Source organism: Phallusia mammillata, chromosome 5 (genome assembly GCF_965637545.1).
Source record: "Phallusia mammillata chromosome 5, kaPhaMamm4.hap1.1, whole genome shotgun sequence".
In the NCBI taxonomy this organism is placed as follows: domain Eukaryota; kingdom Metazoa; phylum Chordata; class Ascidiacea; order Phlebobranchia; family Ascidiidae; genus Phallusia; species Phallusia mammillata.
In genome coordinates this window covers 13457668-13474949 of record NC_137256.1, presented here as the reverse complement: position 1 = coordinate 13474949, position 17282 = coordinate 13457668, and the positions used below count along the sequence as shown (strand labels likewise).

Genomic DNA, 17282 nt, shown 5'->3' with positions numbered 1-17282 from the left:
CGCCGTGCCAATTTTGGTTTCAAAACATACTCATGTGCCAACGTTTGGTACTTTTTCCAAACCATGTCTTAACGGTACTAGCTCAATCCAAATATTTGGCCAATATATTGAACCCCATTATATGGTTAGAAAAAAATATGTCGTCAAATGCAAGAAAACTTGGTCATGATAACTTGTTTCATGACAGAAATCTTTTATTCTGTTTATGCGACGCAAGGCACAAATAGCTTGCAACAAGGCTTAAGTTTTGTCAAAAAACGAACATTGTAATCAGTGGGTTGTGTAACTTTACTACTTATACTCTTTATTGAAATTAGGATAAAGGCCAAGAAGAAGCAACATACAAAATAGATAAATACGTTTTACACTTCGAGCATAAGCAACACTTAGCATTTAGTACACAAAATTCCATTAGAAATTTAAGCTTTGAAGCACTATTAACTGTTTATGGTTCAAACATCACTTGTCTGGCTCCATTTTAGTGAAACACTTATAATTATTTTGTACTAAAGTGACACTTCAGTCAATATTCTTTGAATTTTTTTTAAAAGGGATTATTGGCAATACAGCAAGTTTGTAAGTCAAGTCAATTCTTTGAATGAAGTAACTCTTGTTCGGGCAAATAACTCGAATTGATACAAGTCAATGAGTTGGGTCTGCTCAAGCTGGTTATGGTGAAATTTTTCATCCTTTCAGTAATCTGTGCTCGTACGATAATGTGCAGAAAAAAGTTGATTTGTTTATTAAACAACATTGTGGTGAGCGACAGTAACATTTTACTACGAATGTGACATTTCATTAGAAAGTTTAATAAGCGTACAATCCAAAGTATTAGTAGAAGAACAACACATGCAATGTAAATAAAATAAAACGCCTTGATACTGATAAGGTACACAATAAATACTGCACAAGCAAACATGATGTTGATTACTAATGATGCTCGATTCCAGTGGAACTGCTGTATGTTGTGGTTAACATTAAGTTGTCAAAGCACCTGACTGACACGAACTGATGCTAAAAAAACGACAACAACATGATCTCACCAGATATTATGGAAAATGTACAGCAGCCCATGATTAAACTCATGGCCTTAAACATATGATGCATTACACACACCAGGCAATGATCGATCAAGTAATTCATTATGCACACAAAGGAACGAGCTTTGAAGAAGTATTGTCTGTACAAAAAGGTAAGCTGTATAATTTCATTACTTAATACAAGTGGTAAGTTTGAAAGTCACAGTTAATGGAACCAATTAAATCTATTATTTAAATTAGATAGTGCACTCAGTCACTTTATGCATGCATAAAGCTGATTTAAGTACAAGTCAGTTAAAAAGTACGGGTCTTGTGTTCAAAAAAACTGTCTGACTTTGCATGGGCACACTTGTGTGAGAAAAAAATCTAAACAAAAGATCTTTGATGTTGACTAGTGCACTTATCTCAACACAAATATTTTCATGTGCAAACGCCACATCTTAACAAATTTCACTTGATCAGGGCAGTTGGAAAGATCAATACAGTGCTTCCATTTTCTCAATTGCAGCTATATGGCAATGTTACAATATATGTTGCAAGTATTTTTTGCAAAACATTTGTTTTCATGGACACCTCACCATCACCTTGGCATGTTTTTTTGATGAATTGGCTTATGACAGGTAGAAATCAAACTATTTAATTTCCTTCTGTTTGGACAGAACTTTGGTCATCTTCGTTAACAGTTGTGGTGGACATGTCCAGTTGGTCAACTGACTGGTCATTGGAAGAGATAGTCTGCTGGTCATCATCCTGTTTGAGATGAAAACACATTTCAAATGAAAAAAATTTCTTTTTCTGTTTAAAAGCATCCAGCCGATAGATGATAAGCTGCAGACATTCACACTGTTTTGAGTCTGCAGTATATTTACTTATATCCAGAAATATCTAATCACAAAAAAACACAAACTAGAATTCATAGAAAACAATTGTAGCAAAATTACTAACAGGGGAAGGTTGAGGTTGTAATCTTCTTGACCGTCGCTGCCTGGGTTTGATTTCCAGTGACAAATCCCAGAGAGCTTCAGTGGACAAATGATCATTAAATCTGTTCATGAATCGCAGAACGTCCTCATCACGTTGAAAAGGATATGAACTACATGACAAATGGTTGTTCTCTTTATCCAAGCAACATATGTTTTTCATTTTTTGTTACCTCTGTTTAAATCTTCTCATTGTATCAAGGATGTTAAATTGTTGCCACCGTTTTCTGAAGTTGACAACTCCTGGAGCCAACTCGTCTTGATTGCCAAGATGAATAAATGTGAGATCTTGTAAAATCAAACCCCTGTAAAAATACACATTCCAGTTTTCAAAGCAATATGTATGTAAATACCACAAACACAATTATAAGTTATTTATGTTTAAATAATTTTCCTTATTTTGTTTTAAAAAACATTATTTGGTTTTAATACATAGATATATTTGTAGGCAGATATAATTGAAGTCTTCGTAGACAAGGAAGTCTTGATAACAGAGGTTGGTACAAAATGAAAATTGGTAAAAGTGTTACAGCTACAATTTCTATCAACACACTGTGTGTCATCAATGTATCTTAAGATATAGCACAGCGCTTCCTTTTGACTGTTGTTGGAAATCCCATTAATTTCAATCAAAGGAAATCGGGCCCTTTGTACATTGGTTGCACCTTATGACACAGTGTTCGATGATGATAGAAACTTAAGGATAAATGCTGACAATGAGTGCAATGCTACATTAAATTGGGAGCGATATAGTTAAGTTATTCAGCCATACTTAAAGCAAGTATGCACTTGTGCAATAATCTGAATTTTACCAACTTTAGGCAATGTTTACAATTTGCGGGTCATAAAACACAAACAAAAATACAAATGAATGTAGCATTTTAAGTGGTAACAACTAGTGATGGGACGGGTACCCGGTACTCGGTACTCGGTATCGATGGTATCGAACGATTTCAGTGGTATCGATACTCGTACTCGGTATCGAAATTTTTTGTCTCAGTTTTCGATACCAACGTGCGAGTACCGAAGGTCCATTTACACCATAAGAATACGGGCAACTTTATGCCAATATTTGCTTCGGACAGCATAAAATTGGAAAAAAGTTCCGCCAGGTTACGTATATTTTTTTTCAATATCGTATGGAGATTACATTTTTCTGCATGTGTGTGTGCACGCCTGTACCCCGGCCATGACAGATAAATTAGTCAGTGATATACAACTAAGTACAACACTGTACTTAAGTACTCGGTAATCGTACTCGGTATCGAAGGTATATACATGTGGTACTCGTACTCGGTATCGGTACTCGCTTCAAAACCTGGTATCGTCCCATCACTAGTAACAACCCAAACACGTTTACAATAACAACATCTTCATTAAGAGTATGAGTAAAAAATACAGTTGTTGATGAGTTTAAGGGTCGACTGAAACACTAACTTACAAATAAGGAATACAAGGCTGCCTTGCTTCAGCCAGGGCATCCCTGTAAGTTCTGAAGGAAGATGAGCTGTCAATCAAATGACAATATTCCTGTAGGCCTTCTTTAGTTTGTCGTTGCCATTCAAGTCGTCGAACAGGAGCCGAGTCAAGCGCAGAAAGAACAGCAAGGTACGAATTGAAGTTGTTTAATTTTCGTAGATGCTGAAAACGGCATGAAAACCTAATTGTTATGTTTCTTCAATGGGGCTTGTAGTAGGTTCGGCCCGAAAATACTGTATCGGCACCCATACCCGATTGTGCCTTATCTGTATCCGCCAATGTGGCAGTATGCCGCCAAGTACCTATACCTTTTGCTTTTATCCACCAGTAAAACGTGCTACGCCGATCGTTTCTCCCACATTATTTACCAAAATTGCACTATTTATTCGTTTGGTTTGGACGTTTGCTGTTCGTCTTTGAAAACATATGAAAACAAAAACGAGTAAGCTTTTAATTGATTTGTTATGGCGGGGTATAATAGTAAAAGCGACTTACATTTAAAATATAGCCTACCCTGCATTGTTAGGTTATTGCGCCTAAAACTGAGGCAACCTCGGATCAAGTTTAGGTCGTTAAGAGTGCTCTGCAAAACGGACATTAATCACGACTTTGGCATCTTTACTGCAGACCTGCACTACAACATCTAAAAGTGACTGCAAGCAATACACCTATTGTGTGTTGTGCTGATACAAATTAAACAAGCCCTGATCATTTTTGAAATGAAAACCCATTTTTATGTAAATTCACTGATGATTGAGATCAGAATCAACAACAAAGCAAAGCATACCCTCATGATACGAATAAACTTGTTGAGCAACCGTTCCCGGTCTTGCGGCTTTTGCTGAGTAAGAATAACAGTTCGGGTCCAGTAGGACATCTTGTTAAAGTGTTCCGTGAATCTTGTTAGATGGGGACACAGTTCTTCTGACTGCTCCTTGGCCCATTGCAAAACTTCGGGAATCTGTTACAAAGCAGCTAAATTATTCAAAGGCGCCAAAGCGTTGCTTTTTAGATTTACATTTGCGTGTCACATGAAACGCCGTTTGGTGACAAATACTTTACCGTGGTGTCAAATTGGTTCAAGCGTTTAAAGACAAATATATTTTTATCACCATGTTGGGGATACCAGCAGCGAAGAAAATAAAATCAAAGTTCAGGCAATGACTAACAAACAAAAAAATGTTTCAGCGAAAAGTTTTGTTGGGACAACATTGCTAGTATAGTGCATGACAAAATAACCATTATTTTTCACTACGCTGTTGCGTTTTAGCCTATAATGGCTACTGTATGCCGAAACGAAATTGTTTAGCCTGGATGTAGTTTAAAAACTTGCCTCAATTTTTTGAAACATCTCAAGGTCGAGCAAAGTCATCTGCTCCGCGAATTTTTCGCTGCTGAAGTCGTGAATGCTCATCACCCTAAACGTACAACAAAAATAAAACCAATGCACTATTAACGTACGAAACCAGCAGGACGGCTCACTACTCAGCAAAAACAAAAACATCGATTACGTCATGTCAGCGTGACGCCCACGCAATATCAAACAGTAAAAATAGCGTCAGTTATAACTTATAACATTGGTTCTAAGCAAGCATTTTTAACCAAAACGTTGCAATCACCCATTCATACAGCTACGTTTTAATCGCCGAAATTTGCTGTGTATTAAACTGCCTTGATAAACAAATAAAATAGCCTGAAAAGAACTTCTTACTTGGACGAAACGTGAAGACTGGACAGAGGCTGGGCCAAAACGTCAAGACTGTTCGCTTTCCGGTGTTCGTGCTTTCCAAGTACTTTGGCACGGAGCAGTTTGGCGAGCAATAGCTGGTCGCTGCACAACAACTTGTAAACGAGTTGCATCAGTATGTCCAACACTTCGTTTGTGATGTCCGCCAGGCTGCATGAAAAGTTTGATTTCAGTTAAGTCTGCTTTAACGATGGCGGGCACGAAAATAGGCCACACAATTTAAAAAAAAATTAAAACTCGGACACAAAACAAGTCAATAAGTTTCGGGAATTTTTGCATTATTAGAGAAATTTAACTTTTCCCAAGTAGGTACACTTCAAACTGTAGTACAGGTTGATACTAGGGATGGCCCGATAGTACTGTATCGGCGCCGATACCCGATGCTTCGAGCAGTATCGGTACTCGTCCGATACTTTAGCGGTACCGATACTTTTTTTGAGACTTTATCATGTGTAAAATTGAAAATGAAAGGAGGCAAAAAAACAACAATCATCGGCTGTGATGAAATATTTATGGGACTACATTTAAAAAAACGCGTTCGTTTTGGATTTAATGAAATAATATGACCTAATTCGCTACAGCGACTTAATAACGACTAAATTGGAAGCTTAACAAAGCAAATTTTCCTGCATTAAAATGTTTTTAGGCCTGCCATCCAGTAGTGCTTGTGAGCGATTATTTTCTGTTGCTGGTAATATTGTGTCTCCTTTAAGAAACCGTTTGTCACCAGAAAACGTAAACAAACTTATTGTCATCAAGCACAATGTGTGAAATGATAACTGATTACTCATTTCAATTTCTGATTACTGTAAAAAATGTTAGTGCCAGTAGTTTAGTGTTGTTTCTTGGTGTTAAGACTTAAATGGTGAAGTGTTTTGTTTCAGTGATTTATTATACTGTGTGCGTTGTTAAATTAACTGTGATGGGAAAAAAGCAGTTAATGTGTTAGACTCAGTATGTTGTTATATTAACTGTGATGGGAAAACACATTACAAATACATCAGTTTCAAAATGTTGTTGCTTGTTTGCAAAGTATCGGGTATCGGTATCGGATCGCAGTACTTTTGGGGTAAAATATCGGGTATCGGTATCGGTTCAAAATATTGGTATCGGGCCAACCCTAGTTGATACTGACCTCAATTCGTCGACGACTCGCACCAGCAGGAAAAATGCGTTTTTACCCACTCTGCTGCTCACTCGATCGCCGGGTGTTGGTGATTCGGTGGAAAACTTTTCATGCGTTCAATTCCCAACCATCGGATTAAGAAAAAATATGGTGGACAGTAAATTGTAATACTTTATTTTAAACAACAAATGACCTAGTTGTAACGCATTTTAAAAAGAGGGATTAATCGGTCCTAGTATAAGTTGCAAACGGAAAATAGAACGTAAACATATCCGACAGATCCAAAGGTTTGGTGCACTGTAAATATGTGAGGATAAAGGACAAAGCTAACAATGACATTTAAACATGCGTGACAGTTCAGATGAAAAAACGGCGTACCTTTTCTTATTTTAAACCTTATGATTAGTGAATGTAGTCGGTTTAATATCAGCTTCTAAATTGTAAACATTATTCCAAGTGAAGTATAATCACACGAATTCTAATGCAAAGGATATCGATAAAGTAGTTTCTTCAGTAGTTCCAGGGGAGTGATAAATGATCTGTATGTGGTGAGAAACGCCTCGTAGTATATCAAACCTAAATAACAAAGAGACAACAGTTTCTATGCAGTCGAATACGAAAATGCATTGCAGACGAGGCTTTGCACAAATCCGCAATCGATTTTCTTGGCCTTGATCTCCCTAAGTTGCCTTAAAAATCGATAAAAAATCGCACTTATGAATAATAACTGGGGTGGAATTACTAGCGGCCGAGTCACAATTATAGGACTCTGTGATGGTTGGTTCGTACTGTTTGGAAACATTGATTTTAACAATTTGGGGTCTTGTATCATTTGGGTCTGCATACGTGCTCAGGTTTTTTCACAAAATTTAAAGACTTTGTTTGCATTGTAGTTGTTTTTTTACTTTTCAAAGTTTTATTAAAAGAAAAAGCCACAACGAAAGTCCACAGTTCACCGATGTATTGGTGCCAGCCCACGGAACTGCAAGGTGGATTATAACTGAGTCATTGAAGCAGTCAGACGTACACCAGTGCAAGGCAACAATCGATGTTGTCAAGCAACAAATCGAATCGACGTCAGCAGTTACTACAGTCTGACGCAGCAACCAAACTCGCCCACCATGTAACCGATGTGACCTTTTAGCCACAACGCTTAATACAGCTTAATCAAAAGTGCAGGAAAATCGCAACTGATTCAACTTACTCTTTTTGTTCAATTCGGCAGCGTAGACGATCAAAGCATCCACGCAGGCCGAGCAAACTTCTGGAAGTGATTGCTCGCTGTGACGATGAACGCTGAGATAACTTGACACGTCAATCATGTCAAGAAGGTTACCAGGGTCATCGGGAGGCAACGAACAACCCCGATCTGTGGACTGGCCGCGTCGACTTTTCGGTGAAGACTGCCCTTCTTCTTCCTCTTGTTGTTCTTTGCTTTTTACATCCTTACCATTTGTGTGGTTGTCGCCGTTCTGTGGGCTGGGTTCTTTATCTAAAATGCAAAACAGCATGAGCGCTGATCATTTAAAGCAGTGGTTCTCAACCTGTGGTACACCGGTGCTATTCAGGTGGTACGCTTGTAGCTTTCTGTCATACCCAATGTAGGTCAGATCAAGATGTGCAACTCAACTGACCCATCTGATCAGCCCTATTTTAGGCGAAATAAGTGCCTTAGAAACTGTTTAAAAATGCAAACCTTGCTGGTTTCATGGATTCGTCAGCGTGGTTGAGAATAATGTCTTGTTCTACCACTGATTTAAAGGGCACCCTAATTTTATTCCTCTCAGACGTTTACTATAAAGTGATATTAAATGACGCATTGCATGACAAAGCTTAGCTCTTAATTATGTCATGTCTACTTATGCATCTCCCGAACACTTCCAAGTAGTGTGGCAAGTAAAGGCACCATTGCGTCAACATAATCACTTAAGACTACAGCAGAGAACAGAGAACCTTTTGGTTAATATCAGTCGTTAAACACGGTTATATTATCCACTTTAGCGCGTAAAAATGCGTAAAACACACGACGTTCTCTGTGCAAAGAGTTCTCGTTACATTTTCAAAACTTTTTTTACAAGTTACAATACACACATCCTCTTGGTGCATTACATTTCGGTGGAACGTGTTAGAAATGTTTCCACTTCCTTGTTAGGGTTTTTTGTTGCTGTAACATTCGAGGCCCTTGAACAAGTAACACTAAGTCAAACGTGGGTCATTTACCTGGTTCCGTCTCCGCGCTTTGGGCAGTGTGGTCGGGGCTGAGGTCAACAGGAAAACTCGCTTCTGTTTCAGATGTCACAGAAACGTGCCCGGAGTCACGCTATAAGAACGTCATAAAACGTCAGGTTAATCATCCACAAGTTTATACGACAGATAACCAAAATAAAACAGAAAGTAATAAAATCATGCCAGGCCTTTATGAAATGCAACTGAAAAATTTCAAATTAAAAAAATAATCTTGTTTCATTGGTGTAACGTCGTGTGATATTGATTTACGTACCGATAACGCAGTACCGTTAATATGGACCGTGGGCGAAACGCGGGCTGTTGTTTTTCTTGGCAGTGGCGGCGCCGAATGCGATTCCGGTAGTGTCACAGGGCCTTGCTGGGCAAACTGCCAGGTGTTGACATGTACTGTCGAGTCCACAACGTCAACAGATGCGTGACTTGGCAACGGCGGAGGGGAAGTCCCTCCGTTCCAGGACCGCTGACGCTGGTTGTGGTTTTGTGCGGATGTCCGCCGAACACCGAGGCTGCTTCGTTTTGGCAAGAGAGGCGGGGGCTGCCGCGTGACATGCGACTCGTCATTTGAGACGGGAGGAAAGGTGAAAACGTGAGAAACTTGATCATCGTTGACCCTGTATCGAGAGTTTTCCTTTGCTGTGAGCGGAGTGGCGCTTGTTTCCGTTGAGGAGGCGGAGTGTGGGGAGGACAGGGAGTTGCAACGGCGGACGGACTGCGTGTTTTTCAAGATATGACGCGATAAATAAACCATGCAAATGAGAGCAGGACATGCAAATTATGAAAAAATAAAAATAAATCAAAACTTAGGCAAACTTGCCAACACAACACAAAACTTCGGTTCAATAATTTTGGTCTTAAATGAAACATGACATTAAAATTTAAAGTTAAGTTAATACTTCAATAGCAAGTGGCGGCTTTTCCGTTTTACAATGTAACCACTACCCATCACGCAAAAATAAAATCCAAACAACATGCACTCACCAGACGAGTTTTCTTTGGGGGCAAACTCGGTGGAGTTTCAGGAAGGACGGGTAGGGTTTGAGCTGATTGCACTTGATCTTGTTGTTCCTGTAGAGAGGACAAACTGGTTTCTGAAGCGTGAAGGGGAGTCCAGTAACCGGACGATACTCCAGAGTGGCGAGTGTTTTGAGGAGACGGCTGGAAAAACATTAATAACGTTCCGGTGGTTTCCCCGTACAGAAAGTCTTCGTGATATTTTAAAGTTCCTTGTTTATGTGAATACCAGGCGAAGGCCGCGCGTGAAAAGTTCTTACAGCCAACTAACATCCAGCTCGGACCGAAAAAACTTAGTAGTACAAGAGCATTGTACCAAAAAATCGTATCTTTGTGTGTTCCCTTACCTGTGTTGAGGGCAGTGAGGACTGGTCATCTTCAGACGAAACAGTGGATACGTTAGATTTGAGGCTAAGGACCCGGCTGAATTGGGCAGAGGTTTGCGAAATACTGTCTTCGAATCGCTGACCTGTAACCGGGCTGTCAATGGATTGTCTCTGGCTCGCGTAACGACGAGCACCCGGCGAGGAAACGAGTGAATCACGCTGGTTGTAACGACGAGCGGTCTCCCGCGATATATCCGACATAGGCGGCGGTTGCGCCTGGCTGCTGTGTACGAATTGCATGTAGAGGTCGACTGTAACACACACACAATGATATGCGGTTAGGGCTACACAATGGAAAGCTTGCAACACCTTTACACGTTGTGGTTGGTTTATAAACAAACAAGAACCGTTTTTTTAGTTTATCACCGGTTTACAAGGCCTTTATCACATTTAATTGCCCTAAAACTGATACATGTCCCCTTATGACACTGGTCATGCACATTCTCTTTGTAAAGTTTTAGTTCAAAAAACAATGGACCTTTGATATTTCAAGTAAAGGTTCAAGATTAATACCTGTAAACAATTTCCGTTACAACTTAAATTGTCAGAACTTTTAAATGATCCTTGCTGTTTAGCATTTAGGTGCAGAGTTAAACTTAGGAGACGTCAAAACAAATAGCTTTCAAAATATATTTTTGTTGCATAAAAGTCATTTTTTCATTTAAAATATTGCTTTACTTTTGTTCTTTTTCACAGGCAAAGGTGGAACTTCCTCATCATCAGTTAAGGTTTCTGTGGATTCTGACAAGTCATGTCGTGAAAATGGCTTTCTGTGAAACAAACAGGACATTTATGCAGTCTATGGGGAACAGTTTATGGATGAACCCATACTTCATGCACAATAACAGTACCGTATTTGGTAATACATTCCAAATTTGCATGATGGGGCTTTTACAGTATTACATCATACTTACGCTTAGATTAGAAATTGAATTTGCATAGAGTTACTAAACAAACTGTTTAGGTGTTATAAATATATTTACTTACTTGTTCTTTTTAACAGGTAATGTTGGTGGTATGTTATTGTCACTGTCATTTAGTGATTGTTGTGACATTGTGTCTTCTTGCCATGACCCATTTGAATTTGGACGAAGTGGACTAAAAAGAAATTCTTAAGTCGTAAGTCAGGCAAGAATGTAACAACACAGATTGAAAAATAAATGAATCTGTTTTATTAAAGTTAACAGGCAGTTCTTGGTAAACAACTCAAATTTTACATTGAAGCGGAAAAACTTAGTGGTGTGAATTTAGTCATGTCATGATGAGATGCAGTGGTTTTCTAAAAAAAGTGCAACATATTGGTAACATGAGATCAGTTTCAATATGCTTCTGCCAATCCATTACCCTTATTAACATGAAAAGTTTTTTTTAAATGCTAACTTCAAAAGATGCTGTCAAAAAATATAACAGACTTGTCTAAAACTACTTGGTTGTGAATGACATACAATCTTTCAACTTCACAAAGATAAAAACAAATTGACAATTGCCTTAACATGTCACAAAGTGGTTGACTGCATGCAACATTACAAACATAAGTTTATACAATTTACAATCAATAAAGTGTTTCTGCAATGCAGTTTTTTTAACCAAACATTAAACGAAATATTTTTAGACAATTTTTTTGAAAACAAACAAATTAGTTTGTGTGTGTATGTGTGTTGCTGAGTTAAGAGTGGTGACAGTTTTCTGTTTGTTGCATGGTTTCCTCTATCATAATATCCGGGCTGCTGACGTCGTCAAGGCATTATTGGCAAGGCCTTTATATGCGACTGTACAGTGCAAGTGGGCTATACAGAGAATTGTAAGGCTGTACATCCTGCCAGCGCTCATTAATGGACCAATCCCCACCTGTGTCTTGAATTATTGCCCTTTGGTGATTAAACTAGATGTACTAGTTCATCAAAATGGCAGTTTGGTGTTAATTCGCTGAATGGGGTTGTGTACCATAATGTTTTTTACTCAACTAACTACACAAGAATGTTTGTCATATCAAAGCAAATGAAAATGGCACTTAGTTGTAGAATTAACATTACTCCTTGGAACTCTTTGCATAGAAGTGCAAGCTTACAGATTGGTTGATCAAAACATGTCATATCAATGTAGGACCATTACCGTGCTTGGAAGCAAACAAATGTCATGATTTTTACAAATTGACCAACCAACTATAAGCAAACAGATTTATTATACACACATAAATGCCATGACTAATAAACAAACTAACACCACTAGTTTGTAGCAGATAAACTATAAAGAACTTGGTTTAAGTGTTTCATACATTTAAGTCCTGACACTTTACTACATAAATTTTTAAAAAATAGCATTAGGTTTACTAATATATCAAATGTTTCAAGTATGAGGCAAAAAATATCACCAAAACCACAACAATATTAGACTACTATTTCAAGCCATGCATATTGCTTAAAATGAGTTTGAACAATCCACACCCATGTTAGTTTGACAAATCATTATGAAACAAGAACAACACAAACCTGTCAAGCAGGCAACTGGTTGACCTTGCATGGCGCGGTGATTGCCAGTCATCAATACTTGCAAAGCTACTATCACTTGCACACCATCCAGATGCACCATTGGAAAGGTTTAGTCTAACACGAATTACATGCAGATTGAATCATGCAGTGGAGATGAGAGTAACAATTGGTTGCAATGTCAAAAATATATGCTCAAGGCTCAAACAATTACTGCTCAGCATACAGCTTGTTATTGAAGCAATATTATAGCATGAAAATGAAGTCCAATTAAGGATTCCTTACCTAATTGGAATATAGGCATTAGGGCAAGAGGTGGGTCGATCTTTTATCGGAGAACCAGGGACAGATAACTTTTGATCAGAGCTGTTGCTGTCTGTTGTGATACGAGAAAGTAGTTCTTCATAATCCCCAGTATTGTTAGGTTGCTCAATGTTGTGCCAGCGCAGTATGTTTTGTGCAATGTTGGATGCTTCACCATTAGCAAGTGCATCAATACTATCTGTATTAAAAATATTGCGCAAATTTTTATTTGACAGGTTTTTAGCTCTGAAATCTTTTCCACACAAAAAGCCCTAAACCTATTTACTGACAACTTAGAAACCAATTGTTTTCAATAAAATTTTAACATTTCCTCAATGTTACTGATATGCATTGGGAAAAACATAATCTTTCAATTTATTTTTCACGTAAGTATCACAGATATTGTCCTAGTTATAAGAAAAAGAAATTGCCAAAAATTGTAGTAAAATAGGTATCTTGAATAGTGAAAAAGGACAGAACATTACAGCAATATAATGAGTTCAATATGTTACCAGAAGTGTCTGTACTCATGTTGCTGGAACAAAAACTTGTTCTGTCCCCAGACTCATAGATATGAGAGGAAAATTGTCCCTGAAGTTGGTAAAAATCGTGGTGGCCAAGGAGTGATTCCTCTGACCGAGTAAGACCTTGTACTCCCAGGACATTTGCTGCTGCCTGGTAAATTAGAATAGGGATGTGTATCAAGGTTTATAAACAATTTTTGTTGCCTATTGTTTACAAAGATTAACAGGAAACCACCATATCCTTCTTGTGATGCTATGACGTTTATTCTGCTAAAATGAAACAATGGTATCTTGGTGGACTTACATACACTGTGACTGTATCCTAGGGTTAAGTTACAACCATGTACTTCATAAACAAGTGGCCACTTCCACTGATAGCCACATCAAAACACATCTATTTCCTGAACTGTCAAAAAATCCTAGACCAGTGTTGGTGCCAGTTGTTTACATAATTTGTCTTCATGTGCTTACATCTTGGGAAGCGTTGAAAGGTGCAACAATGCCCACAGGTTTTGGCATGCTAGACCGCTTTTTAGGAGGTATAGGGGGCACCCTTCGAATATCATCACCTGATGGCAGCTGGGAATATTCAGAATCAGCTCCAATGTGGTTAAACCCAGACATGCTGCTAAATTTCAGAAAACAAAACCATAAAAATTAAGAATGTTTTTAGTCAATGAAGTTGAAAACCAAAAAAAATCGGTAGTAAATGTAAGTCCTGCCAGACACACACACACACATACATTTCATTCCAGCAAATTTATCCAATAAATTTAAAAATCAAATCATACTTATGATATGATTGTATTGTGTCAAGAGGTTGCAACAGCAATTTCAACCTCCTTGTTATCACAACACTGAAGTGTTATAGAAATGTTCAACTGTTAAAAACTGCACACTACTGATCAGGTCATGCACAATCCTGACAAGCTATCAACTAGTGGTGGAAACAACACTTGAGTGACAGAAAACAGACATTGACAGCACAACTACATGACTATAAATTTTGCTCAGATTGCTGCTTTAAAGAAGTGGAGTTTATTCAACCCTGCTTATACCTGCTGAATTGAAAAGCCAGCGAAGTACTTCTTTGGTGCGGAACGATTGATGGCAAAGAAGCAAATGCATCAGGCAGACTAAAGTGAAAAAATGGAGCAATAAATGGGATTCACTGGGAATGCTGCCACAAAATGTGTTATCATGCACTAAAATTTGGTTATCTCTAAATTATATCTGCTTAAATATAGCAACAGACCCTCCGTTAAAAGGTACAAAACCAATTTATATTTTTAGGAAGCTATATTTGTCCTTTTCGGAATGAACTTGAGATGGCTAAAAAACGTGTGAGAATTTATGTTAGGATAAAAAATGGGTGAATTCATGTCAGTTGTCATGCACCAACATAAAGGACAAAAATTCACCAGATAGTCATGTAGCAGCATTCCTGTAAAAACCACATAAACAAAGGCATTCCAAACAAGCATGCTCGCAAGAAAAGTCCACCAATTGGAAAAAATAACACTTGTGCGATCAAAAATAACGACACTTAACAAATTCACAGTCAACTCAATCAACAGTCAACAAACTGATTCCTGACACATGTCAACCGAAAATGAAAACAAAATAGAAAGATAGCTTTTGTGAAACATTTATAAAGTTAATTAAGTTTGGTTGGCGGAAGGGATTTTTTTTACTGCTTGATGTAATATTAATCTACAAGACATGTTTGACAGCCTCATCTATGTTTGTCTGGGAAGATTTTATGACTGTGAAACTATCTCAAATTTGTCATCCACTAGAAGACTTAAATTGTTTAGTTTGTTTGTACATCACTCAAAAAATTTTCAAAAACGTAGACTCTAGTCAATGACAAAACTACAACCATAAATGTTTTCAAAACTGGCATCACCAAAAACTTCATGAAAGCATTATCCCTATTTTAAGAAAGGGTCAAAAATAAAATAAAAAATGAAAATAAACCAGCAGCTTGTCCAAACCATGCGCACCAACACAATCATGCAAATAACAAACCAGATTTTGGAAGTGCATTACTCAAAATAATACCTCACTGCTCTATTTGTTGGTGTGGTTGGTGCACTGTTACGTGCTCGTATTTTGTTAACAGCCTCATTGACCAGTTCATCAACGCCCTTTTGCACAAAACCTAAAAAAATCACAATAAGTATGATTATACATACACATGAAATTGTTTTAACTGATGAAGTCGACAATTCCTACCAATGATTTGAGGGGCTGCCTTAAAGTTGTTTTCCTGTTCCTCTTTTGATTCCAGCAGCATTTTGTCTGACCAATGTATCAGATCTGCTACTTTCTGTATTACATTGCTTCGACAGGACATAAGCACCGTACTAAAAAAAACATAATTAGGGTTATTTAACAGTCATTACTTGTGCTTTTTGGAATGGATTGTCAACCCATAAATCTTGACAAACACCAATTCACCAATTATCTAGATAATGATTACACTATGGGCAACTCTGGGCAAGGATTTCATTAACATTCCCACACATGGTAATTAAAGGCTAAGGTATTTCAATAACAATTTGTGGGGCACAAAAACTTTTATACCGCTCGCAGTTTTATATATAATATATACAATATGCAGGTAACAAGTATAAACAACAATCCAAACTTTTGTTCTGTTTTGTAAGGTTAAAATTTTTAATGTGATCAGTTTAGTATGATTCACATACCAAACAGCAGGGTTTTTAACATAGTAAACACTTACCTTAACTCTGGAGCATATTGTATCCTGGCAAGTTGATCCAATATGTTGATTACAACTTCCAAGACTTGAGAGGCAGAACCAGAAAACTGTTCCACTCGCTTTTTGGCAATAATTGCTTCAAAGTACATCAGTCCCACTTTTACTTCCTTGCACAGATCATGAAGCTTGTTTTCATCGGTGTCCTACATTCAAGAAATAGCCTGTTATCATATACAACTGTTACTTTTGATGAATTGTTTCACACCTTATGTTTTAAACATCCATCAGGCCTGGTTAGGTCTTCTTGGCTGCCTGAGGGAGATGGCTTTATTTTGTCATGACGATGCCGCTGCCGAGATCCTATAAAATAGTAATATAAGTACCATAGAACAAGAATCAAACATATTTCAACAAGGTTAGGGTTATTAGCATTATTACTTCCATACCTTTTCCTGTCTTTCTGTATTGTCGATACTTTTCTAGATAAATTTCTTTCAGGTGATTTGGCTTGCTAAATGACTCTGTGATCCTTTGTTTTGCCCCCTTAAGTTTCTTCGTAACCTTTGTCCCTCCATCATTTGCACCTAATGACTCTATAAAAAGGAACCACTTTTATACAACACACATAGTATGATGGTTTTTAAATATATAATTGTAAACAACAAAGGTAATAAATTTTTAAGTCAACCGCATTACATAATACATTACATGCTAAGCAACTGAAAAACAACCAACTAAAGATTAAAATCTACCAATGAATAATTTATAACTTTTTAACGAACAGTCTGCAATAAAAAGTGACCAAAAACAGTCAACAAACTAACAACAGAGTATTAGATTTAACACACATGTGAATGTATATATATATACCCCTTTTTTGTGGAATATTTTCTGACATTGTTTCCTATCCAATAGAAACCATGGAAGTTGGATGAAAGGTGCAAACCATATAATAAATGCCACAAAAGGACAAAGAACACAAATACATTAATAATTATGTCATTTCATTAACAATTAATTGCTTGAAAAAGAGACAGAAACAAAGTTATTCACACATCCTGGCTTCTGTTATTATGATTTGAATAAAAACATCTAAGACAAAGCAGTATGAACCTAAAACACGTTTTCTAATGAATGTTGTTTAAAAAACATATATACGAAGTTATTAAAAGTCAATTCATTAACGATACTACAAAATACCAGTTACTGATGCACCAAATTAACA

The 17282-nt window shown here is 37.4% G+C and overlaps 1 protein-coding gene across 6 annotated transcripts; it reads right to left on the bottom strand.

Annotated features, from left to right (window-relative positions):
• Window positions 1–719: 719 nt before the first annotated feature.
• Window positions 720–17096, bottom strand: LOC145228365 (uncharacterized). 6 transcript variants are annotated; one of them, XM_080093401.1, is made up of 27 exons: window positions 16928–17096; window positions 16504–16650; window positions 16323–16417; window positions 16079–16260; window positions 15568–15698; window positions 15394–15493; window positions 14388–14465; window positions 13801–13957; window positions 13318–13480; window positions 12788–13004; window positions 12506–12619; window positions 11004–11114; window positions 10695–10786; window positions 9978–10267; window positions 9598–9774; window positions 8873–9328; window positions 8593–8692; window positions 7577–7864; window positions 6867–6948; window positions 6382–6486; window positions 5211–5396; window positions 4833–4917; window positions 4287–4460; window positions 3462–3661; window positions 2194–2325; window positions 1986–2133; window positions 720–1790 (listed from the first exon to the last, which is right to left on the bottom strand). In XM_080093401.1, exons 1-27 carry the CDS (start codon window positions 16953–16955, stop codon window positions 1677–1679), a joined length of 4152 nt encoding a protein of 1383 aa, XP_079949527.1. In that variant the 5' UTR covers window positions 16956–17096; the 3' UTR covers window positions 720–1676. The 6 variants fall into 6 exon arrangements, with proteins under 6 accessions (XP_079949527.1, XP_079949528.1, XP_079949533.1 ...); XM_080093402.1 differs by having other exon boundaries at window positions 13801–13954; XM_080093407.1 differs by lacking the exon at window positions 8873–9328.
• Between the last annotated feature and the right edge of the window lie 186 nt (window positions 17097–17282).

Coding starts and splice junctions, on each gene's coding strand:
- LOC145228365 (XM_080093401.1), bottom strand. CDS start 16,955: ATGTCAGAAAATATTCCACAAAAAAGGG. Junction 7,865..8,592: donor AAGCGCGGAGACGGAACCAG/GTAAATGACCCA, acceptor TTTGCATTTTAG/ATAAAGAACCCAGCCCACAG. Junction 2,326..3,461: donor CAGCCTTGTATTCCTTATTT/GTAAGTTAGTGT, acceptor GTATTTTTACAG/GGGTTTGATTTTACAAGATC.